At 47.0% G+C, this 25,701-nt stretch overlaps 1 protein-coding gene across 1 annotated transcript in view; it reads right to left on the reverse strand.

The window, feature by feature from the left end:
• LOC113997171 (vascular endothelial growth factor receptor kdr-like) overlaps nucleotides 1-25,014 on the reverse strand; it is a 131,973-nt gene extending 106,959 nt beyond the window's left edge. The window contains exon 1 of the mRNA XM_027738810.2: nucleotides 24,291-25,014. Within this exon, the coding sequence (XP_027594611.1) occupies nucleotides 24,291-24,354 (64 nt within the window). The 5' untranslated portion in view covers nucleotides 24,355-25,014. The remainder of the gene's footprint in view (nucleotides 1-24,290) is intronic.
• Nucleotides 25,015-25,701: the final 687 nt, after the last annotated feature.

The raw sequence follows: 25,701 nt of genomic DNA on the forward strand, positions 1-25,701 counted from the left end.
GAGGCATTAAAATGGCCGGAGAAGGAGAGAAAGAGAAGTTACAAAATCCCTGACACTCTATGTCAGCAGAATGTGTGTTTCTTTGAAAGCATTCTGTGGCCTCTGCCAGCACTCAGCCTCTGCCTGGATGTATCAGGAGAGAGAAGGATGTTCCCTCATGTCCCTCCTCCTCCACCTCACACTAAACCAGTCATTACAAAATCTCTCTTCTCGTTCTGTCATCCACTTGTGCATGAGCCTGTTGGGAAGCCCCTGTAAACTCCCTGTACCACATCCCTAAGCCCTGTACAGCACTGAATGACCTTGAAAAGGAGATCTGAAAAAAAAGTATTTTAAGCCCAGCTGATGAGAATTATTAGGATAGGATGTGTGGATCCCTCTGGATCGTGTCTGTCCTCCCGGAGATCTCTGTACATGGAAATAATTTGTTAGCAGTGATTTGAGCTGGTAGAGCTGGGTGAGGCTTAAGAGGGAGACTAACACATCCCCTCAGTTGGTTTGGTTTGGTGAAAACCATCCAGATGAGACTGACACCCTCCCAAACCCATCAACGTGTGCCTCCAGTGTGTGTTATTCAGTAGGAAACCTGTTCAGTGGCTTCCAAGCCAAAGAATAAGGACACTTGTCCCTACTCCACTGAAGACAAAAATGTTTTGGTGCCATAGGGCTGTTTGTTGAAAAACAGCAGAAAGCGTGAGTTTATTCTTTCAGAGCACCACTTTCTCTATGTTCTTTGGTGTTCAGTCAATTATGCAGCCCATACCTAAAGGAGGGAAAGTTAAAATACTGAATCTCAGGTTCGTAACTTGACTCACATATCTCAGGTGTCAAGGATGCTTAGAGAGGGAATTCTGCTTCAATATGAGCATCCTGCCAGTTTTCCATCTCTCCAGCAAAAGGTCAGGAGGGTTTAAACCCACATCCCTTTTGCTGCTAATCTGGTTATTTGCCACATTGTTTATCCTGAAGATCAAGAGCCCTTTGGATAGATTTAATACAATTTTCATGCACAGCACAGTGTATAATGCTGTAATAATAAAATTGTTAAAAATTACATGGCGGTGCTCAACAAGAGAGATTGGAATCATGGGAGATCTGATACCAAGGACAGCTATTTATCTGCTTTTTCTGTTGAAACTGGTAAGAGTCTGGGGAGAGGAAAGAAAATCTTCCCAAGGTTGAGTTACATCAGCCAGTGCAATTCATCTCCCAGAGGAAATGATGATGCCAGGCCTATCTTTAGGAATATTTAAAATTAGATGAGATAAAGTGCTGGGAGATGTCCTTCAGAAAAGGTTTGCTGATGACCTACATGGAACAACCCCTGAGACCTTCAACTGCCACATTTGGGCAGTGCTGGGGCCCTGCTGATCTGCTGAGTGACCAACCAGGGCCTGACTTGGGGTGCAGGTCTCTCTCCTTTCCAAACTTCTTTGGTGCTACCCCAGACTCAGAGTGGGTGTTCTCAGCTTTGGACTCAAAAGCATCCTCCATCCAGACCTGAAACAGGACTGGGGCTGTTTCCTGAGAAATGCAAGAGCTGAGAGAGGAATTTGGATGAAGTTCTACTGAATGATGAGAGGGTGGCTTGCAAAACAACCTCTGACGACACTCCACAGATAAATCCTACTGTAGCCATCAAGTAGGATGACTGCCCAGGGACCACCAAAGCCTTATGGAGTAGCTGCTCAGAGAGACTACCTCTTTCCTCAGGCCACTTACTCAAGGTTTCCTCCTTGATGGTGTGAATCCTGCAGTCAACGCTTCTCCCCGGGGGTGCCAGGGTGTCCTATAGGCAACACCCTACGAACTCTGGTGGAAACTGGGCAATACCTATTCTCAGGCCTTTTGCACAGTGGTGAATTCCTCCTCTCCATCTCATTCCTCATCCCCAGCCCTCTTTTCTAAGAAAAATATGAGCTTGCATGGAAACACTTCTTTGTAAAGAACATCTGTGTCCTCCTGTGTGGTGAATCACTGACCTGCAGAAGGAGCAGGCCAAGGGAAGGCCACGAGAGGGATGGAGCTGAAATCAGAATGGAGAAGGTGGATGGCCAGGGTGAAGCAGAACAAAAGCCCACCCCTGTTAGAATTGTTTTATCCTTTTTCCTTGAGCTATAAATCCAGAAGCAAACGAACCAGAGCCTCCTGAGGTCGACTCAATGGATGCACCACACTGAACAGAGACGGATTCGATCAAATACAGGGATTGTGTGGGTCACAAACATGTAAATGCTCAGTGTCAGTAAAATCTGCTTGGTGGGTAATTACTTTGTTTTTTCAGTTTCTCAACTTCACCCGTTAAGAAGAAATGGGCTGGAGCTGACTTTGGACTTGACTCTGGAATCTGTTTTCGATCAGCTCCGTGCTCCACTTCTGTCGGCGTCGTGTGCCTGTCTCAGGAGGCTTTCCTTTTTTTTTTAGGTCTGTTTTGAAGGATAGCAGGTTGCTATTTTGGGAGACAAGATAAAAGCTGTTTGCTGAGATGGGGAGAGGAAACCTAACGATCTCCTTAAAACCAATCCCAGTTTCAGTTATATTTCCACAGCCCCAGGCGATGTTATCCTGGGACTGCAACCTCCCTGGGTACTTTGGCCTAACTAGGTCTGGGAGCTGGTTTCCTCGCTGGTTTGCATTAAGCTGGAAAGTACCAATCGGACCCCGGGAATTGGCTGCAAATCGCTTGTGAAATCCTTCTTAATGACAAACTCCACCAGGCCATGGAACAGGGCTTCAGTCACTTCCTTCCAGCCTCCACCACACTGTTCCCCTGACATGACCCTAGCTTCTCCCCTGGTTGGGAGGCTTCTCCACAGCTGTGACATAATGTTTTTGATGGCAGGGTTTGGAGGAATTCTGCTTGTGGCAAAGCAGGAATCTGCTTTGAATTAGCACTGCACATATTTATCAAGTCTGCATAGCATGGCTGCCTGTTGACAAAAATCCCCTCTCCTGTCCCCGCAGGTTCCCAGCTCAGCTCGGTGACCTGCCAAGGGTTGGGGGAAGAGCAGTTGCTGGTGTCTGGGAGCAGCCCAGAGAAGGGGCAGCAGAGAGGTGATAACCCAGGTGTGATGCCCAGAGCCAGCCTGGCTTTTGACTGCCAGATCCTTACTTTTGGGTTGACTGAAGATGGTCAGCACTTCCAGGACTCCAGTCCTAGTGCTGGCTGTGTCCCCCCTGCTGCTGCAGCCCCTTAGCTGGAGTGATCCCCTCTCCAACATGTTGGTTAGATCGCAGCAGATCAGTTCATCATCTGGAAAAGCTATGGCACAGGGAAGAGGATTGCACAGTGACCCGGAAACAGCAGCTTTGCTTTGTGGGATCCTGCTTTTAAAGGTGCTTTACCACAGTTGCTTCCAAGAAAAGCAAACATTGCCAAGTACCTGGGAGCAGCCCCAGTTCCCATTAAAGCCACCTACGCTGCTCAGCTAAAGCTGGGCAGGAAATTCTTCTCTCTTCATGTCTAAATATTTAAGATCTATTTATTTATTTTAATTCCTCTTGTGCATAGGGATAAAACACAAATCCTTCAAAGGTTTTGCTTATTATGAAAAGCAGCAACAGAAATAGACTCATCTAAAAATAGTCAGTTATTTAGGGCAGCCCCCAGTAGTGGGAGATAGATCCTGAGGCTTGATTCCACCAAGGAACGTGGAGTCTCCAGCATCCTACACATGTATCCCAATGACAAGGTCATGGCATCGTTGGGTTGTGACCGGAAAGACTGTCCTGGCTGGAGAACCTTTCCTGGAAAACTGCATCTCACTCAGCCACTTTCTACACTGAATTTTGCCACAGTGTAATTTTCTATTGAAAAATTGGTTTTTTATAAAACCCCAAACTGTTTCTTTTTTTTTTTTTTTTTTTAATATCAATTTCAGAGGAGAAACAACCACACTGTGGTTTTCTTTTCCTAAAAATGTCACATCTTCAGCCCAAAAGTTTATTGGTGTTCGTATAGACGTACAGAATGTGCAGTTGCCCTTTGAACAATAAAATTAATTGGTGTGCTGGATAGTTAACAAAATCAACAAATATGGGCTCTAAAAGTAGTTAAATGAGGAAAGCAGCTCCTGGTTTTGGAGCTCTCTCCTGACTATCTCTTGCAGAGCATCCAAAGCCCTGTTGGAATACAGAACTGTATGAAAATGACTAAGAAAAAAAGAGAATCATGAAAGTTAAGTGAGCACTGAATGAAAGCAAAATGAAAACTTGATGTCACCAAGAAAGAAAAATGTCACCACTTAGATTCAGGAGGAGAAAAGCACCAAGGTGGGAGATGAAAGAATAATGCAAATCTAGGCAATTGATAAGGTTCCTTCCATCTCGAATCCACACATACAGCCTTGATTTGTGCACTAAGATTTCAGAGAACTAATCCCAGTAATGAAATCCAGATCTGAGACACTGAGACTGCAGAATAAACAAACAGCTTACCAAGGTAGAACCAGCGTTTGCTGGGGTCCTTACTTCTTTCAGAGTTCTGTTTCCTCTTATCTTGATTAGTCAGTAAAACTCTTGGGACTGCACATGAATTATGGTCTGACAGATGTGGACTGTGGTACTGAGGGATTTCTCCACATGCTGAAGGAAACCTGCAGGTTCCCAGTGCCCCTTGAGAACGTGGGGTATTTGTGCACGATGTGTATCAGGGCAGGAGGAGGAAGCAACACCCACTGCAGAGAAACAGAATCACTGGAAAAGCAAGTGAAAGTGGGGTTTATTTTTTCCTGGATGTGCCATAAGGTTACACAGATGCCTGGATCTGCACGGCCAAGCCGAGACCAGTCAGTGCTGCAGCCAACAACATGCAATACTTCAAGGCAAAGAAACACGCTTGGCTTCCAGCTGGAAAGGGAGCCCTAGCTTTTTGTTGCACTCCTAAGCTATTGAAATGTTTGTATCAATTTAAAACAGACTCTTGGGGAGAGTACAAAAACAGAGATGAATTTCCAGGCTGAGACCTCAGATGCCAAATTGTAAACCCTTGGCTGAAAGGTCTTAGGGTAGAAACAACTGCACAGCATTAACTGCATAGCAGTGGTTCCTGCAGGAGCCATAAGAATAAAGAGAGCATTTAGGAAAATTGTGAGGCATTTCATTTGGCCTTTAGTGCAAGGTCAGAGGATGCAAGCAGCTTTGGGAGGAAAAAAACGCTGTTTGGGAGTAAAAAGAGCTGCAAGTGAAGCCCTAGTCCTGCAAACTATATTCACAGGAGCTGTTGTGTTGATGGGAACATCTGTCCAGCGGGAACAGTCCTCTGAGCCCAGGCTGGCTCCACCTTGCAGGCCCATGTAAAGAGATCATGTCACTGTGCAATGGCACTGAAATTAAGGGACAGTTTCCCCATGAGGAAACAGAAACTCTCCCGCGCTCACACAACCACTGGGAGGAAGGACAGCAGATCACTTTTAGTGTTCTTAATTTATCTGAACTATTTTAAAACTACAGGTCCCTAACCCAAGTATTAGATCTGTTTAGCTTTTAAAAAAGATGTTCCTAAAAGGGTTCTTCTTGTTTATTTTTCAGCTTTGTTTGTTTGGCTTTTGGCCATGCAAATGTAGTTCATTGAAGAGGTTTGATGTGACTGCACCAGGATATCAAAGAAGCCTGAATTAGTGATGTGTTATGGGGCTTGGAAAACATGACCCAATTCCTACAATAACAGCACTCTCCCGAGGTGTGAGGGCTGTTACTGCCCCACAGCCACGTGGCAAAGGTGCCAATGTTCGGGTGCAATCCCGGGGCCTGATTCCAATGGTTTTTCTGCTGGATTTTCCCCCAATGCCCCCAGACACACACAGCAGTGATGGGCACTGGGCAGCCTGGCACAACTCTGAGGTACCAGGGCTAAGCACGACCTGTTTACCGTTTGAAAATGAGTAATTCTGTGTATGATTCATTGAGCCTTGTTGTTCCTTGGAGCAGCCAAACAGGAATTTTAGACATGTTATTTTATTGCCACAGTCAACAGGGGAACTTTCTCTTTTCCATGGTTTTCAGAAAAATGGGGGACGTTGGTGAGGAGATGCCGACAAAGAAGGAAAATTTGTCATTTTTCCTTTGAAGTCTCCAGTTCTGAACTTGATTAGAGTCTTCCATGTGTCCTGTAGGGACTTTGACCCTCTTGACACGATCTCTTAGCCAGTGAGGTGCAGTGGGGACTGGGTGCAGCCAGGACTTCGATCTCCTTTCCTGGGTGTCTTATTCACCAGTGGAACAAGATCCTTCACAGCAGATCCAAACTGGTCTTGTGCTGGAAGCAGCAGTTCAGCCTCTCTGGCATTCCCGCTTTGCATGAAGTTTACAAGTGGGATTTTACAATTTTATCATGTGCCTCCCTGGGCTGACATGAGACCCCATTGTAGTTTAAAGGCAAAATAAGTCTGCAGGTGTGTTGTTACATGGTAGGAGGATTACAGAACTGTAATCCATATCTCCATCAATAAAACAGAAGGCAATAAAAGGGCTTCTGTAGGAACCTGCTATTGGCAAACTTCTGCAATATGTGAATTAATCTGTTCCACTGATAATTCCTTAAATGAACATTTATTAGTGAAGACCTGAATCCTGAGGATTTGGAGAATAGCAACATGCAAATCTTCTTTGCACTTCCCATTAAGCCCTGCTATGACTGTGAGGTTTAGGAGCTGCAGGCCTTGCTGACCCTCCAGGACAGCCACAGGAAGAGGGAGGAAAGGAAATCGCTTTGTATTCACATCCAAATATAAAACCAGCTTGATGTTCTTGTCTCCCTCATCAAGCAAGTCACGTTCCTTCCCCCTCCTGCCTTCATCCAGCCCTGCAAAATCAGTTCACTTTGGTGACTCCTTAGTGCAAAGCCCAACAGAAGAATTAATCCAGGTACAAATTTGAATATTTTTCGATTTAAAATGTGAACAGGATAAAATCTGCAGCTTCAACTCTTCTGTTTTCTTAAAAACTGCTCCCCCCAATCCTGGGCAGGTTTCAGCAAAAGATAGAAAGGTGCTTTGAGTTACAAAAGACCTAGGCTGCCTAATTCTTGTTCCAAAGCAGGGTGAGGTTCCTCCTGAAGCTCACAGTGAGGGTATCCTGCCCTGGCCACCCTCTCTGGTCCCGTTCCAGGCCAGGATGGGCAGCCAGGGTCCCACAGTGTGCAGTGAGATGCCGTCTGGCTTTGAGAGAAGGCAGCAAAGATCCAGAGTCATCCCAAGACAAACCTGTGTCCCCACAAGTTCCGTCTGTCTCCCTCAGATCTGGGAGGAACATGTAAGGTGCTGACAAGCCCTGAGATTTTGGGCTGCTCTGAGGAGTTAAATATATATTGCTGTGCCATGAGCTGCTTTCCCAAAGCAGAGCCCAGCTGGCAGCACCTCCCATGGGAAGGGCAGAGCTTTGGGCAGTGCTCTGGGAGGGGTGGATTTGCACCCTCGGCCTGTTCAGGGGTTCTTTGTGCACCCAGCCTGTCCTTCTGCTCAGAGCTTTCATATCTCCAGGTTTTAAAGAAACTAGGGTTGGCCCCACCCTGCTGTACAACTGCAGTGCTATTTACCACTCTGAGAGGAAATCCCATGTCACAACCCCCAGGAGCACAAGGAATAATGTCCGGAATTCCTTTATCTGTGACTAGGACTGGCTCAGGCTCTTTCCCGTCTCCTAAGTGTACACAAAGATATTCTTTTCTTTTGTCAAGGCAATGGGCCCAGATTTTAGTGATGGTTTATTAAAAAAGAAAAGACTTTGGCAAGACTCGAGAATAAACGTTCTCTGACTTTAGACCCTTTTGTTCTTCAAGGTGAAAAGTGACTACAAAGAAGAAGGAAAACTGAATCACTGGTCCTTGCCCTCCACCGTAAATTTGACCTTCACTGTTTTTAAAGTACCTAAAATCGGTGTCCTGGACCAATCAGGGAAGTAGAGTGATAAGCCTCTCTCCATGGCTGCTCTGCGTGATGATTTGCTTTAAAGTGATCAAAATGACTCTGTGAGCATTGCAGTTTTTTGAACCCTCAGCTCCAAGGCTTCTGTCCATGTCTTCATTGCCCATCTACAGGTTGTACTTATCCATTTGCAGAGCAATGCAGTAAAAGGCACTACTGGACACCAGGAATCCTGAGGGCAGTGCTCGCCTTGGATGAGAGGATGGGAAGGAGTGAGATGTGCATGTACTGAAGTGGCCCCCTGCACATGGATCCAGAGCTCTGGCCATTCCCTGCTCCCACCAGACCTTGTGTCCTGCTCACACTATGAAGCAGAACATCAGGGGCGCACGTGGCTCCCTGAGACATCCTCCCAGGGTGACAGGATGAGCTGGGAGCCCTCAGGGATCCCCCCTGCCATCCCGAGTAGCTCTAGATTCCTCTGCTCTGGGGGTGCTGCCCTTTGCCTCCTCCCAGGCCCACAGAACAATGCAGGGTGCAACCTGGACCACCAGCTCCAGGAGAGAGGGGAGGGAAATCTATAGCAGGAAATGGCTGGGAGCAAGGAAGTTGCAACAGAAATTCTGGCACCAGCATTCTGGGGGAGGCGGGGGGAGCAGGCAGGAGAAGGACTCTTTCCAGGAAAAGAACATTTGTATCAGATACTTCCAAAAATAAAATATCATCATGTCAGAGAAATGTTCTAAATATTGGCAGTGCTGCCCTGGTTTGGCCTGCCACTCTTTTCAGCACTCTTGCAAGTCCTTTTCAAAAATGTGTTTATGATCCATCAATCTTGAGTCCCCTCACACAAAAAGAAGGGCACATGCCAATGGGAGACCCCAGAGCAGCCCTCAGTGATTCATGGCACCCTCTTCTCACTGGCTGGTGATATTAGGAAGCTGACAGCCTTGTTGCAGTACAAATAACTCCCCAGCTGGAGTTTACTGGCTCTTTTATTTATATTCCTACAGCGCACAGGCAATGCCAGATGTGCTGTCCCTGATTCATGTATATTGTGTTTGATGTCTCTCATCAGAACCAACCTTGGGCTAAATCCAGCAGCTAAACTGTTTTTTTTCCAAGTTAAATATTTAGGTAAGTCTGTGATTGGCAAGAACCTGTCCCTCCCTTTGCATCCCTTTAAAGTTGAAATAAAGGTGGCAGCTCAGAGCATGAGCACGTCACAGACGTTGTCTGCACAGGAGGAACGCGCTGCGCTCTCACTGCCAGGTAAACATATCTCCAAAGGAGGGAGAGTTTGGCAAGAGAGGACTTTCCAGGGGTTGCAGCAGGAGAATTTACACAACGCTGCGTCCATGTGCTGGATCACAGCATTGAATTAGCACCTGCTCTTATCTGTGCACTGTCAGGCTCCCTCCTGTCTCCAGGGCATGACAGACAGTTGGTGGCAGATGCTGTCATGGGCTCTGACTACAGGGGGAATAAATTACACTACTGGCCCTGCCTTTTGTCAAGTGTGGATGTGTGGAATATGCTGGCTTTGGAGGCCTGGGAGTTGCAAGTCTTGATTTTCCTTTGCCCTCTGTTCTGGTTCACCAAGTGCAGGTCGCAGGAAGGTTTCCGTGCTCGGACAGCATCTGGAGAGGCTGGATATGTGGGCTTTTCCTGGCTGGATATGTGGGCTTCTCCTTGCTTGCTGATAAGCTCACTTATTTCTCTGCTTACTGAGTGACCTACACTACATGAATAAAGGTGTCCTGACAATGGCCTCTCTTTCCTACTTTGGGATCTTCCACAATTCCCACAGCTCTGGCTTGCCTGTCCTGCCCACATTGGAGGGACTGCCTTGACAAGAAGCCTTTCCAGAGCAGGAAGGATTGTCTGGCTGTGCAAGGCTCAAGTGAAGAGACTGAAGGAGAAATTCGGGGTAGCTCTTGTCTTCCTCAAATGAGTGATTTCACTGTGGCACAGCCCATGTGCCAGTTAACCCAGAACTACCCTGCTCACAACGAAAGCACATGATGTTCTGAACTCCTGAGGGAAAGCCTGACTGTGAGAACTCAATTCATGCAAATCAAGTGAATTAGTCCCTTCCATTTCCTTGCATTATCTCTTTGCAGTCAGTGACAGTGATTTAAGGCCACCTTCCTCAGGATTTGGGCTTTTATTTCATAGCTTTATTTACTTGCTCTCAGTTTTGCAGTCTGTCTGCTGCAAGGAGGAGATGAACCCTTGTATTACAAAACATCCTGGCCAATATTCACTGTCACGGATCACAAATCTACCATGGATCAAATCTATGGTAGATCTATGGTAAATCTATGGTAGGATCACAAATCGTACCCCATGTCAAAAGGACTCATGGTGTCACCGGCATCGTCCCAGAAGGGGAAACCCCTTCCTATACCGACAGGATTTCTTTATTAGTTACTGCAAAACTCTGTTTCAAAGAGATGAGACTGTTGTGCTACAGAAGGAGAAGGCAGTTCTTGGTGTCACCAGCCCAGGGGCTCTGACCACATGTGTGTCTGTTCTGACAAATGCTGATTTGGGGTGCAGGGATTATGGGGAGTTCACAGCCTGACAGTGCTGAGATCACTCCTAAAGGCAGGCAAACCCCGCAAGCTCGGCACAACGTACCCAAATTCTGGGGGGGGGATGATCAGGAATACCTCCCTATTTGTATCCTGCCTGATACCTCCTTTTGAACGAGGTCAGAAAAGATTGTTATTCCCATCAGAGTGTCGCTGTGTTGAAATGTGGAATTTTTCAGGAATTTTTCATTAATGTTGGCTCTGGCAGATAAAATACTGGCCATGCCAAAGACAACATGCTTGGGAATATGTTGCCCTGGAGCACGAAGATACCGTCCCTCAGCACTGCAGTTCATGCAGTAAATGGATTGCCCCAGCTGACAAATAGAAAAATAGCATGAAAACTGATAACACCCAGGAATTTTGTTTTACCTATATATTTCCATCCTAATTAAAATGCCAGCATAGCATATTCCAGTGAACGCTCATTTTTGTTTTTCAGTTTTAAGTGAGAGAAAGTGCTTGGTAATAGATTAGGCAACTGTAATTCTAGCTTAGCCTGGATGGAAAGATCCACTTTCTAGCACTTCAATAATTTCAATAATTTGGTCTTTTTTTGATGGCTTAACTACCTGTGAAAAGAGAAATAATAATCAGTCATGTATAACTGAAGCAGAGGCCGAAGGGAGTTCAGGAGCCTTTCTGGGTTGGCTTCACAAAAGTACTTTGCTACAGGGTAGGTAAGGAATTCATAATGAATGTCATGGATAAACCCAGCCAACCCTAATCCTGACCCTACACAGTGCCCAGGCACAACACTGACCCCATCTGGGCTCCTCTTGTCCTGTTGGCTGCTGTCCTACCGAGATGTCTTTGTACCCTCTGGACACAGAAATGTGTGCTTAAAGTAAATACTTAAAGATCTGCTGCTTGGGAAAAACAAAACACTTTCCAAGGAGGAACAATGTCTCTTTTTATCCTTCTTCCCACCCTTCCTCAAGACAAAGTACTAACAAATACTAACATAAACATTAGAGCTTTGGTAGCTGAGGTTTGAGAAGATCTGTGAAATGGGTTGCTTTGTGTGTATCATTCAAATGTGTTTTGTTTTCTGCGTGGCTATGCCCACCCTCTGAGGGCCTTTGGGGGTGCAGATCCAATACAGTGTGCCCAAAAATGAGAATATTTTGGGGGGATAGTGACACTTAAACCTGAGCTGTAGGTTTGGGCAGGTGCAGCTGTCATAGCAAAACATCCTGGCTGAGGAAGGAGAAAGCCAAAACGGCAATAATAATAGTAATCATCAGTCTGCATTTCTAAGAGGAATTGTGACTTGGCTGAAAAAGGATTTAACCTTGTGGGGTTGGTAAGTAATTGCTGTTCTATACTGCTGGAAACTGAAGACAGATAAGTATCTTCCTTAAGGTCACACAGGCACCTGCAACACCAATTAGAGCTCGAGGAAATTGGCTCCAAGGTCTATGCTGAGCTCCAGGATCATCCAGGGAAGGGCTCTCCTGGGTGTCTGCAGAAGCTGGAAGGAGCTGGCCCCAGTGAGTGTCTGGTGTGGAGGGCAGTGTCCTCTCCTCTGAGGGTGGCCAGTGGGCCAAGCCCGTGGGGCAAGGAGGAAACGAGGATGTCTTTGAGCCCTTGCTGCAGGATGTTCAACTGCAGCTCTCTGCTCCTCCCTAAAGGGCGTAAGTTCCAGAATGAGTGTGCTCTGGGAGATGGGGGTTTCTCCTTTGGCTTCCCAGCTTTGATAAATCCAGTATTCCTTTGCACAGCCTGATACCTATGATCACCTTATTTCTACTGGGATGAGAGCAGCAAGAAAGCCAGTGGGCTGTGGGTGTGTGAGGGCCACCTTGCTCTAAGGAGAGGGAAACTCCTTCTGAACATCAGCACAAACCCTCAGTCAGTCACACTCCAGGCTCATTAACCAGCTCTCCAAGAAGTACCTCCAACGTAGATGTGCACAGGGGAGATGAGAACAAACTCTCAATCTGGAATTCTCTAGCTGTAAAAGACACTCAGCAGGGGAATCCATTAAATCAGGGCTGCAAATTAGCTTCGCAAATGTCTCTGTGCCAGAAGACACAGACAGAATGAAAACCAAGAGGCTTCTTGGAATGTAGATGCAATTGGAGTGACACTGCACCAGCGTGTGTGTGAGTGTGCCACAGGCACTTCACTGTGCAGACCGAGGGGCTGAGGGAGGTGCCACGTTAGAAGAAATTCAAGGGAAAATGTAGCCCTGCAAGCCCTGTATATCAATGCCAGTGACTTCTGACAGCTCGGGCCAAGCCTATCACAGCATCCCAGTCCTAATCTTTATAACCTTAAATGCCTCCCTGTCCTTGCAGCTTCAAATGGCTTTTCCTCTGGTGATGGAAGTGAAAGATGAAGCAAATCTACTGTGGTTCCTGAGCTGCTTTTCCTCTTCAGAACATCGATGGCCCCCTCCCTCCAGGGAGGAGGGGAAATGCTGATCCCCCTGATGTACAGAGAGCAGAGGCACCACAGCAGAGAACAGACCTGTGCTGTGGAGAGGAGTGCAGGGCCACAGTGCCCAGAGCACGGCAGGCATGAGTGGGCACCCACAGACTGCAGTTCCTGCAGGGACTGAGCAGCCCCCACACTCACCAGTGCAGGGAACACAGCTGGAATTCCCTCAGCCATTCCCCCTGCAGAGATTCTGGGTGTTTCCCCATCATACCCTGCTGCAGCCCCTGTTCTGGAGTCGATGCTGCCAAAGCCAGTGCAGCTGTGCCCCAAGTGACCTCCCCTGAGGTGTTTGTTAAAGGGGGGGGGGGGGGGGGGGGGGCAAAGTGGAGTGACTTAAACATCATGGCTCATGGCCAGCCCACCTGAGAGCCTTGATTTGGAGCACCTGATAACAGCCCCCACCCAGCTGAGCCACCTCTACCTCCTGGGCTGGTCCCCTCTGCTCCTGGAGCTCCCACTCACTCCCAGGAACATCCCTCAATGCACCATCACATCTACCCAAAGCACTTCCACGTCAGGCCTCTGCCTCTAACAAGGCAGCAATTCAAGGCAGAGGAAGACATCAAACCAAATTATGCCTGAATTCATGTTCCTAAGAATGTAAAGGAAATGCAGCCAAAATGAACTATACAAGCCCAGAAAGTTAATGTATGCTTGTTTGTATATCAGCCCATTGTCCAGGGAACTCTCAGTTTCCTCTTGGGATCTATAATGAATAGACCTATAACAGAATGTTGTGGTGGCAGCAATTTCTCTTTTCCTACCATTTAACTTAGAACAATATAGAATCAAAACAGAAAGGCAGCCTTTCAAAGGCTGGCAGTACAATACACACTATAGGACATCACTTCGACCATTTAACTGAGGAGCATGAAGGAGACCTTTGCCCTATGTATGCTGAGAATTCCTCTCAGTTCCTTTATCCTGAGAATTCCGCTCAGTTCCTTTATCTTATACCCTGCAAGGAGATCAACATCCAAGATACTCTGCTTACATCCCACCCCACCCAAGTGTCACTACTCTGCTTTCACTACCAGCAGATGGGAAGACCAGAACCGAGATAAGCAGACAGAATTTAAAACAGGAAAGATGACTAAAGGAATTGGGCTGCTCTGGGCTCTCCTCTCTTTTTTTAAGTCTGGTCGGCTTAGCTCTAAATTAAAGAAGACTTATGGTGACACCAGACAAGACCAGATATATTGATCAGTCTGGGAATTGAAGAATCAGCAGCCCAAAAAAACAGCTCTGCAAAGCTTTAGTTGCCTGATTCATCAAGGTGAGGTGTTTACCCCAAACCACAGTGGTGATGGTGTTAATGATGTCAATGTTAACTGTCTTTGCTACTCCAAGGATGCAAGAGGAATGCTTTGAAAGAGTTTAAGCACTCTCTCAGAAATGTCCAGAAGCTGCAATAGCAATCCCAGAGTCACTGAACAAAGCCTTTGACATCTCCCTCATACACATCTTTAAAGATTAAAGATTACGCTTGACCCTTGGTTCAGGAAAAGGATTGGTTCACCAACAAGGTGATCTCCACCTCAGCAATCAGAAAGTATTGTCACACTAGTTGTGACATGAAGAAGCAGCAGCAGCCACCCGAGGAGGAGGAACAGTGGCAGCACAGTTGGAATGCACATCCCTCCATATCCTCTCTGCACAAGGAGAAAATCTTTGGTGGCTTTTTCTGTGCAGCAAACCAGCCCCCGAAGGCACTGCAGCACTGCCCAGGCGATGTGAGCTGCCCTGGGCATGTGCAGCCCCTGGAGCAGCTAGCTGTGTTCAGAAGGGCTCCGATTTATGCTGGCCAGGGATTCATGCCCTCAGCTTTGTGTCATAGTTCTGGCCAAGCAGATTCTACCCAACCTTACAATGATTATTTCTGTTTTCCCAAGCCTGTTTCTGAAAGACACCTCTTATCTTTTTAATGTAAACTATCTCAAAAGCAGGATTTTTATATAAAAATTGCATAAATCAGAAAGATATTGTGACCAAAATTTTTAAGTCAAATGGGCAGACTAAGGGATGTCCCAGGCACAGGGAGGCAGAAGGGCAGGATGTCAAAGTTGCAATGCCAGACCACAAATCCAGGTGGTATTTCAAAGTCTACATTAATGTTTTAAAGTACAGTGTTACTGTGATATTGGAAGAACAAATGGCTGTGAACTGTGGCTATGCCAACTCTCCTCCATGGAAATCAAAACTAGCTCAGCTTTAGCTTTTCCAATAATCTTACTTTGAGCACAGAATTTTTAGCTTTACTGCCCTGATTTTCTCATAAGTGCAGGACAGGTTTGGCAAATGAAAACTGAGATTTATACCCAGGCAAAAATGTCTCCTTTCCTCTTCTTTTGTCCTTCTGCCAGAAACCCTCCAGAAAGCTGAAGATACTGTCGTGAAGAATGTTAAAACAATTTGTGCACATATTCTTGGGATGGGAAAAGGAAAACCTTTCTCTTGGGAGCATTAGTCTGCACTTGCAGGCTTGTGGGATGTCGTGGTGCCTGTTTGTGGATGCCTGCCCTGGATGATATTGTGTAGCAGCTCTGACATGCCAGATAGGAAATAAGGTTACTAGTTTCTTTCTAATGACAATACAGCAACCAAAGTTATGCACAAAATTCAATAGAGAGCAATTTCACTCACCAGAAGAAGGCACATGACTTCATGATTTATTAAATTGAATTAATAATTGCATTTCACCATGTAGGTTTGAACATTACTTTTTAAATACAGAGCAGACAACAATAAAGAAGGCAAAGTATGTGGCTAATTTATACCACAGATCTGAATAAATAGACTAGATCGGAATAATCTCATGTCTCCAAAGTAATAATAATAATAATAAATCAGCCTTGTATACATAATGAAAAAACTTCCTGATGGGACTGTAGTGTACAACTGGAGCCAGATGGGGGGAACCCTTGACACGCCCTGCTCAGCAGCCTCCTGTTCTCCTGAATTCACCTTCCCAGGCAGTTCCTCCACCCCAGGAGTCATGCCATACTGGGAATTCTGTTCCGACCTGCACTTCTCTGTCATTAGAGCAGGGTAATATTGCCCAAATTGACCCGGAGAGCGAAGCTCATGTTTATTTGGCTTGTTGGGAAAGCCATGAGAAAACAGTCCAAGTGGGAGCACAGCCTAGAAACCCTGCAGCAATTCCAAACCTATAAATACATCACACTGTTTATCTCCTTGTTGATGTATCAGTGGATTAAGTAATAAAACTGCTAACAGAGTCATTTGTGGCTTCATGGTAACCACTGGCTTTGCTTTCCCAGAGACCCATGGTATCATCAGACTTGAAAAAGTCATCACTGAGTGGGATGATGAGCTGTGAGAAGCACACTTTCAAAGTGAGATGGGCCAAGTGCATGGAGCTCCCAGCCGGGGGAGGCTCTGCCCCAGGCAGTCCCTCCCCACGGCACAGTCTGCTCCCTTCCTGCTGACCCAGGAGTTGGGGGATTAATCACTCTGATAATTCCTATTAGGCCAAACCCTGTTCCCTTGCCTTAGCTGTTGCTGCATCCTTACAACAGAAGATTTGCCAAGACTAAAGGAAAGTTGTTTTAAGCATTAGAGCCTCCAGGAGCCTGAGCAGAGCAGAGTCTGTGCAGCCAACACAAATGTGCAGGGAGGGCGTCCGCCAAGCACTCGGGAGCAGCAGCAGGGCTTGGTTGGTGTGATGCCTCACACAGCTGGGGGTTGCTGCAGGGCCACAATTTCCAGGTTCCTTTGCTTCCTCACAGTGAAACAAATCAGGATTTTCCAGCAAGATTGGTAAAATTGCTGCCTCTCTGAAGCAGGCAGTGAGGGAGCAGCTCTCAGTCAGTTCTCCCTCAGATTCTACCACAGTGTATGTAAACAACCACAATAAAATAAATGTTCTCGGACAGACAATGGACAATTCAAAGACAGACCATTGTCTTCAGCCAAGCAGAGCTTTAAACCCATGGAACTGAGAGGGAAAGCTTACCCTCAGTACCCGGACACAAAATGAAAATAATCCAGACATCATCCATTTGTAGAGAAAAAATGTGGCAGGCCAAAAGGTTACCTGATTCTCTCTGCTTCACACCATGTAATAGCTTAAATTGTGTTCAAAAGGTTTTCAGGCTGACATCATTGTTTACATTCACTTGAATCATCCGTTAATTGTAGCAGTACAAAATCCTTTTAACCAGCCAAGCTCACTGTGCAGCTCGATCCTGCTGTGTCATGCAGCAAGAGCTCCTACAACTTCCTTGCCTCGTATACATCCAGAAAGAGATCTGGGAAAAGCATTTCTCCCCACACCTGTGAGGTGCATTATAATTTCTACTGATGTTCCTCATGGGTTTAGAAGCAAAGCAGTCCCTGTGCTTCCAAGCAGTGGAAGCTCATCAAGTCCTTTCCCTCATCCTTGCAAATCAGTGACAGCATTAACTGAGGAGTGAGACAGCACTGGGTGGAGTGGGAGCTCTTCCCTAAGCAGAGAGGGATGTACCCAGTGCTGGACAACACGGCACCTGGAGGATTTATTTTTCTGCAAGGAAAGACAGAGACCTTGAGGTTTGCAACTGATAATCCACAGGGCTTTACTTCCCTCCTTTCAAACACGATCCCACGCGCCTTCCTGTGCCGAAGGGTTCCGGGCAATCTCTTCCAACAGGCATTTCCCGGATGGAGCCTATTGTGATTGGGATTGCCCACACCAAGGGTTTCCAAATGCTACTGTGTGGGCATGTGGGATGGCTCCTGTGGGAGCCACTTCAGGCAGCTGGAAGAATGAGTGAGGAAACAGAGGGGGAAATCACATTTTATAGCTCCTGGAGGACACACTGGAGTAGGTGTCTGCACATTAAAGGTTTGAAACAACGACCCCTGCACAACCCAACCCAAAATTTTGCTCAGGATCAGCTTTCAGGTATGATCCCTATTGCTGCAAAGGGCCAAAGTGAGCCCTCCTCAGTAGCTGGGAGGGAATTGAGGATGAGAACTGGGATTCTGGGAGGCCCCACACTCAACATCACCACTGCAGGCTCTGGGGACTGGGGGGAAATTGCTTTAACTCCTAAATGATTGTTTTCATCACTGATTTCAGTTAATGAGCTATGGGTTCACAGCAAACAGGATGACTGCCTCCCAGATTAGCTGCTTCTGTGTGTTAGTGTGGAGTGTCCCTGTGAGCAGCCCCATTTTACTCACAGCTATAGAGGAATAGGCAAATATCCCCATGGTGGTTGGTGCTTTTCCTGCAAATTGACCTTACTGTGTCTGTAAGGAATAATCCAAGGTGAGCAATTTCTGAGCTGTGGGCTCTAAGGAAGCAAACATTTTGGCAGAGGTGGTTTAGATTCATGGGGATTTTGTAAAAAATGGAACAGGTAATGACTAGGTCAAGCTTCCTTGACCCTCAAATCAAGAACAATCCCAGCAGGGCTGAAAACTCCCCTCTCCACTTCCTTGGCAATCATGTTCCCACAGTTCAGAAAAACACAGGAAGATCTAAGGAAACCTATGTGGAAATGCAGAAGACAAAGGCAAGAGATCTGAAAATAGAAGGCTGGTCCATATATTTCCTTTACATTCCAGGCCTGAGTTTAGTTTTTGGCTGAATTTTGAAATCTGGGGGGCCATATGCTTTCGCCATTCCATGCAAGGCACAAAGGAAAACTGGCTTGTTCAGATTTCCATCAACAAAGGGTTAGATGAGCTTCTTTCCTTGTTGCTCAGTAATTTCAAGGACTCCTCAATGCTAAAAGCTCTACTTCTTAGAGCCACAACAAAAGCCCTGCACACTGGTTACACATGCACCATGCATGAGCTGTGACTCCTTCTACATTTCTAGATACTGGAAGACTTGAAAAAATTAGTTCTTGTAAAAATTCAGTGCAGCAGGAACAGTCTGTGCATCTGCTTGAAAAAAATGAGAGAGTCAGCTGCAGGTCTCAGGCAGTCCCACTTTGGCTTGACAAAAACTTCTACACCAGGACCATTGTAAAGGCAGACTTCGTTTTGGGACAGAGAAGAGAGATGGTGCAGATCCCTGTTGTGGAAGGGCTGATAAATTCCTCTTGGCTGCTTCTAATGTAAAAATTCAAGGAATCCTGAGCCCTGAGGGGAGTTTAGGAGACATCCAGAAAAGGAGGGGGAGAGCAGAAGAGGGATGTAGGATGTAGTGGGGACAAAAAGTATGTGCTGTAAAGAGAGACTAATCCAAGGACTTGGAGATGAGGGTATTGGAGTGACTCACAAAGATGCCCACAGACTTACTCACTTTCCATCATAAAGCAGTTCACAGACGTACTACCCATCATCAGAATGCATAGTTGTGTTACACTGTGAGTAACAGGCTAATACCAAAGTTAACAACTGCACAGCTCAGCTCTCTGAGTACATGAATTCATTGCTTACATTTCCAGAGCTTTTGGAAGCCTGTCTAGCACTCAGCAGTGAGGGATTTGCACAAAGTGGGCAGCCATCAGTTTTGCTCATCACAGCCTCATGAGATCAGGCTCCCTCCCTCCTCTGCACCTTCCTCCTCCCCACTGAGGCAGCAGCTCATGGACAAGCCTCTGAGGGCACACCGTGGTTTGCTCTAACCTTGCCTGGCTCCTGGTGATTGCAGCTCTCTGCTGCTCAGTCCTGCTCTCTGGGGCAAGCCTCAAGCAGGCACTTCTGTTAAATGCCATTTACAGATAACAACCTCAGCTGGTTCGCTTTGGCAGCTCCTCCTATTTTCTCTGTGGCCTTAGAAAGGAAAATTAAAGAAGTGCCTGACGTGGTGAGGAGATCAGTACTATTACACACGTTCTATGCCAGCTGATCTGGGTGGCCAATTTTTCTTGGGGGCTGTGACTGAGGACAGTTAGATGCTCTTCCCAAAGAGCACTGAAGGAACAGGAATGTCCTGATTGGCACTCAGAACCTTCATGTCCTGTCAGTCATCTGAGCTGCTTTCTGAAAGAAAACACTAGGGACACATTTATTTCATTCCCAGCTCTTGTTTAGATACTCCAAATATCTTTTAATTACTTCCACTGGTAATTCCCATTCCAGTAACATCAGGCTGGTGTAGGGAGAAAAGGAAAGGTGAGGCAGGACTGATCAGAGGAAATATCAAGCTGAGCATGTGAAGTTTGGTAAGGCTGTGCTTCGGTGTCCTTCTCAGACTCTCTCTGAAAGTCAAGCGCTGCCTCCTGGAAATTTCCTCTGTAGTTTTAAAAAATGCAGGTTGCTATTGCTGCCCCCAAAACTGTTTTGCAATGTAAACTGACAGCAGCTTCTTTGTTCACCCTGTCCTTTGCTGATGATCAAGTGACCCTTGCTGCATATACTTTGCAAATATCTCTGGAAGCAAAAGATGTGTCTTGTCTCTGAATAAATCTGGCACAGGGCAGGTTTTCACTCTCCTTCAAACTGTGCTGGCAATTTGGAAGCCAAACTTACCAAAAGCACAGATCATCTACCACTGACTGTACCTAAGAAATCTCCTGTTGTGGTTGGAAACCTTTTGCCCTGGTGCATGAACCTACCAGCAACATAAATATTCTCTATTCAGCCCAACAATGTATCACTTCAAACTGCAGTAGAGTGAGCTATTGCTTGGCACAAATATTTCATCATAAAATGAACAATTCAGGGAATGTGTGAAAGGACAGAGATAACCTGAGTGGCTCCTGTTGCTCTTACTCAGATCTATAAGTAGGAGCAGATCAATGGGGGGAAATGTGCACAGATAAATCCTTTTTACAATTTTCAAAGGAAATATTAAAAGTTCTTATAACAGAAACCTTCAACAAACAATCTGGTTGGTGTTCCCAGTATTCTTTTGGGTACGGTGCTGTTTTTTAGAAGTTCAGGGAGTATGCAGAAATACTTCACATTTTTTTCCTTGCCTTAAATGGATGAATTAGGGTAAAGAGATTTCCAGTTGGTTTTGAATGTGGCAGCTTCAGCAAGGAGGCTCATATATCACCATCTTAAAAAAAGGCTTCTCTGCTTTTTATAACATTTTCCCACAGTAAAGCAAATGTCTAGGAATAACAGCAATTAAGAGACACAGTTTTGGTTTACCCAAGCCCATCAGCAGCCTGTGCTGTCAGATACCCCCACTCTCAACTGGGCAGCACCAGCTACCTCAGGGAAACCCAAAAGCAACCCCTCAGTGCCTCTGACTTTGCACTGTGCACCACTGAGCCCACACTCATCCCAGCTGGACACAGTGACCATCCCAGTTGGAAAACCAGGAGGAGTCCGAGCTCCGAAGCCTCTGACTCAGCTACTGATACGTGGTATAACTGAATAAATTGAAATATATGTTAACAAGCTACATTGCCCATCCAGTATATTCTACTTGTAGGAGACATTGCACAATTAAACAAACAAAAAAAAAAATCAGTTTCAAACATGCTTTAATTTCAAAGGGATTGTGCAGGGCCTAATTTTTATTCTTCAGTCTTTAATGCTTCCTGGTATTAAACCACTGAGTTTATTCCAATACTTGAAGAGTTACTTGGACTGCTCACATATTGAAAACCTTTTTGATGATCCTGTCAGGGGGTAAAAGATACTAAATTTTTCATGCACAATTTAAGGTGTCGCTCATGTAACAATTTCTCTGCAGATTATTTTTCAAAGGGCTGATTATTAACCATCCCACTCCATACCTAAAACATGGGCCAGCTGTTGGCACCTGTGCAATAATTACTACATCAAAGGTTCTGAGCAGAAAGACCCTAACTAGTACTCTGAGGAGTTGAACATGAGCTGTGTAATAAGAAAAAGGAAAGTGGAAATTTAATGATACTCATAGAACTGTCTTAGAAGTTTAAAGATGTATTTAAAGTTGTATTTTATAATAAGGTGGGCAGTTATTGGGATGGTGTTTGTATGGTCTCTTCTCCCTGCTGAAAGCACCAAATAAGTCAGGAGTTCTCTAAAGGAGACCATCCTTTGAGCTGGGTAAATTTAACAGCCAGAGTTTCATTGCTGGAGATGAACTTTGAGGACAAGGTGTCTGAGGAGTTAATACGTCGGTCCTGAGCAGCTCTTGCAGTTGTACCATTCTCCTTCTCTCTGCATTGCAGATGGAATTGTTTGGATTGGAATCAGTCAGCCTCTTCAGCACAACTCTGCCTAACTTTGGCCACAAAGATCCCAGACGGGGTTTGACCCCCAGCCTGCAGGACAGACCCAGGCCTTGGCAGGTCAAGCAGAGTTTCCTTGAGTTCGTTGCTGGAGGTGAACTCTGAGGGAAAGGTGGCTGAGGAGTTAATACCTCAAGAGCATCAGTGCTATCCAGAATCCTCAGACTTCCTGGCCCTGTCTCAGGTTGGCTTCCAGCCTAATTAGGGCACCCAGAGACTGTGTTAATGTGTTATCTCTCCCTAATGATGGACAGGGCTCTGACATCCATTACGCTGCTTCCAAGTCCATCATCACTCTTTGCCTACGGGAACAGTTAGGGATGTGCCTTCCTTCCTTTGTCACAGGATGCAGGCATTGCCTTCTCTTGGCCTCCTCTGTGCCTGGCACTGATGGGAAAACGAATCTGGACCAAATTCCAAGGTTATCAGGGCCAGAATTACTAGGACAGGAATCTGGTGAGTAAGGACCTGAGCAGCCCTGAAATGTGGGCAGCATCTCTGCCTGTTCCCCACCTCCTCAGTAAAAACCTCACTGTGCTCCACTTCACCCTGCAGCCTCAGGAACACTCGTGGCAAGCCATGTTTCCTCCCATCTCCCAAAAACTTGTTATTATCCATCTGTAATCCACAGAATTCCATGGTGATTTATGCCTTTGTGAAATCCATGCTGGATATCTGGCGATAAGCCTTCTATGGGCAACTTCTCCAGCCTATCCGGACGTTGGAATTCCTGTAGCATGCAGCTGGCTGCTGCTGCACATGTCAGCCAGGTGGAGCACAGTGTGGGAACCCTCCCAGGTGTGGGAGCTCTGACACCGCTCCAGGTGCAGCTCAAGGTGTGGGTGCTGGTGTCTGACATGGTACAGGACTGGCTTCCCTGGGGTGTAATGTGGGCACCTTCCCTGGGGTTCCATGGGCACCGCGGGTCATAAGGATCCCTGCGGTGGAGGGGCTCCTTTGCAGGTTTGCTCCTTTGCCGGGTTTGCTGCTTCAGCTTTTCCTGGAAAAGCTGGGCAAGCCCTTTGGAGCACAGGCTTAGCTATTTATTCTGCAGGTAACTGTGGGGAAGGTACTGCAGGGGAGACATGAAGTTCACTGGGACTGGTGCCCGCCAATCAGTTCTCTTCTGCAGAGGGAATACATTAAATCCCCAAATGAATCCAAGAAAATCAAGGACAATGATGCTTCCCGGTGTTTCCAGAAACTATCCTCTTAACTATGAAAAGATTATAATATGCTAAAGCAGCAACAACCGTGTGCTGTGAAATACATTTCCTATTCAAAATAATAAAAAAGCCTTTCTGTCAGAAGGAATTCCCCAGTAAACAACAGACCATCTCCCTTACACAATTTGCAGCGTCATGAATGAATGGCTCAGTAATCCAGTGAAATCCTCATGCTTAATGAGATAATGAAAAGTCATACGGCAGATGGAAAAGCTCCTCTAAATCTCATTAACCTGCCTCTTGGCTTTTCTGATATCAGCAAAAATCAGGAATGAATCCAGGGGGACAGTGCGTTTGCTGCAAGGAAAATGAGTTTTGGAGAACGGGGAATCTAACCTGACACCTGTGCTGAGAAGGGGAAGGCAGCAGAGAAACACCATGTGAATGAAAACTGAAATATCAAAGGATAAGAATGGGAATATCAAAAAGAATCGGGGTTTGCCCACAGTGTCTGTGCCCACAGCTCTGACGTGAGCCCCAGGACAGCAGGATAGCCCAGACGCTCCCAGACACACCACAGCTCCTCCTTTTCAAGCCTTTTCTACCTCAGCTCTGCCTCAAACGATCAAATACAACCAGAAACCCTCCCACACAGAGGGGGAAAAGCCACAAATTGGCAAATACCCGCAACTTGCTATTTTTAACCAAGCTTCCAAACCTCGAGGGGAAAAAAGCATTAGCCATACACGCGACACCTTCAAGGAGTTGTCCTTTTTTTTTTTTACCTTTACTTTCAAAGATCAGTTTTCGTGTGAAATATGTGAAACCTGAGGCGTCAGGGACGGGTTTGGGGGCAGAAAGGCGGCACCTGCCTGGTGGGTACCGCGGGTGCGAGGTGGGTGACACCTCCCCGGGCCGCTCGGGCCGGCGGGGCTCCGCAGGAGCGAAAAAAGCGTCAAAAAAGCACGAAAAGCATCACGGAGCGCTCTCCTCAGGCACCCCGAGGGAGCGCACCGGCGGTACCAGGACGGGTCCGCACCCCGCGCCCCCCGTCCCGCAGGTGAGAGGAGGGGCAGTGCCCGCTCTTACCGTGCAGCAGGAGCAGCCCCTGAAGGGCACAGACGGCCAGGACGGCGCTCGGCCTGGGCAGCATCGCCGGGGCCAGTGCCGGTGACTTCTGTATCCCGTGCGAGGCGAGGTCCGCAGTACGGGACAAGTTTTCTTTTCCAGCAATAAGTTTGTGAAAGCCCGCGGGCTGCAGCGCGAAGGGAGGGGAAGGACAAGGCGTGCAGAAGTTCCCACTTGTTGATTCCAGCTAAATTGTTCTTTCCATTCACTGCTTCATCCTGGGGCTGCAGAGTGTGTTTTCCTTCCTTTCTTCTCGAGGTGCGAGTTCTTAGTTTTTTCTTCCCACCCTCTCCACAATAACCCTATTCCTCCTTTTCTTCTGTTTCTCTAATCCCTGGGGTGCCTGAGGAGCGTTGCTCTGCCTCAGAAGCCTCCCCAACCCGCCTAGCTGGTGCTGAGTAACTCAAGGGGTTAAAAAGCGAAGGAAAAGCACCAGAAAAAAGTTTGGCAAAAAGTTTCCTCCACTCAGCGAGCCGCTGCTCCCGGCAGTCCTTTGCCTGGAGTTTGGGATAAGGTGGTTGCACCGCAAAGCCTCTTCTTGGATGTATTTATGCAGAGAGGTGCAGGTGCTGCGGAGGTCGGCAGGAGGGACGGGTCTCTCGGCTCCAGAAGGGCAGGAGCAGCGGGAGCTGCCGCGGCCCCACCGGGCTCTACCTGCCGGGGGGCACCGCGCGGGGCCCGGGCGGGCGGCGGGGCTGGGGCATGGCCGGAGCCCCCGGGCGTGCTGCTCTCTCCCTCTCCCCACACCCCTCTGGGTTCGCTTGGCTTTCGCCGGGAAGTTTGATGCAAGCCCGAGATTCTTTATAGGGACAGGAAAAAAAAAAAAGGAGGAAGGAGAGACGTCACCAGTCGAGGCAAGGGGACTTCACTCTCTCTCCCTCCCTGTCATTTCACAGAGCTCCTGGATTTCCTGTTGCTGCTGCCTGAGATGGGGCAAAGAACTGAATCCCTGCTGCTTCTCAGCATTGCCCGTCCCTGCAAAGCCGGAGCTGCAGGAGCATCAATGGCAACATCTTCCCCCAGTCCTGCCCCCGCTTCCCCCAGGGGCAGAAAGGTGGCGTCTCCCTCCCGGCCCTGGGGCTCTCAGGGCTCCAGGACACTGGGAAAGGGAGCACAGAGGGACACCAGCTGAGGAATGGGCTCTCTTGCAAGAGCACTCTGTGCCCTCCTCCCCCTGGTTATTAGTCTGGGGTTCTCTTTGTGCCACTCACTGTATCCTGCTGGAATGTCACCTCCATCCTCCCTTTCCTGCTGCCACACTGTGCATCCCTTTCCTCTGGGGTGCATAGAAAGTTTCTTGTTTAAATAGGATAATTTTGGCAACCCCAACGGTGTTATTACTTATACAGCACAACTGCCTCCCCGGTTGCTC

This window comes from Pipra filicauda, unplaced genomic scaffold, assembly GCF_003945595.2.
Source record: "Pipra filicauda isolate LSUMZ 115617 unplaced genomic scaffold, ASM394559v2 scaffold377_size797966_pilon, whole genome shotgun sequence".
Classification (NCBI taxonomy): Eukaryota; Metazoa; Chordata; class Aves; order Passeriformes; family Pipridae; genus Pipra; species Pipra filicauda.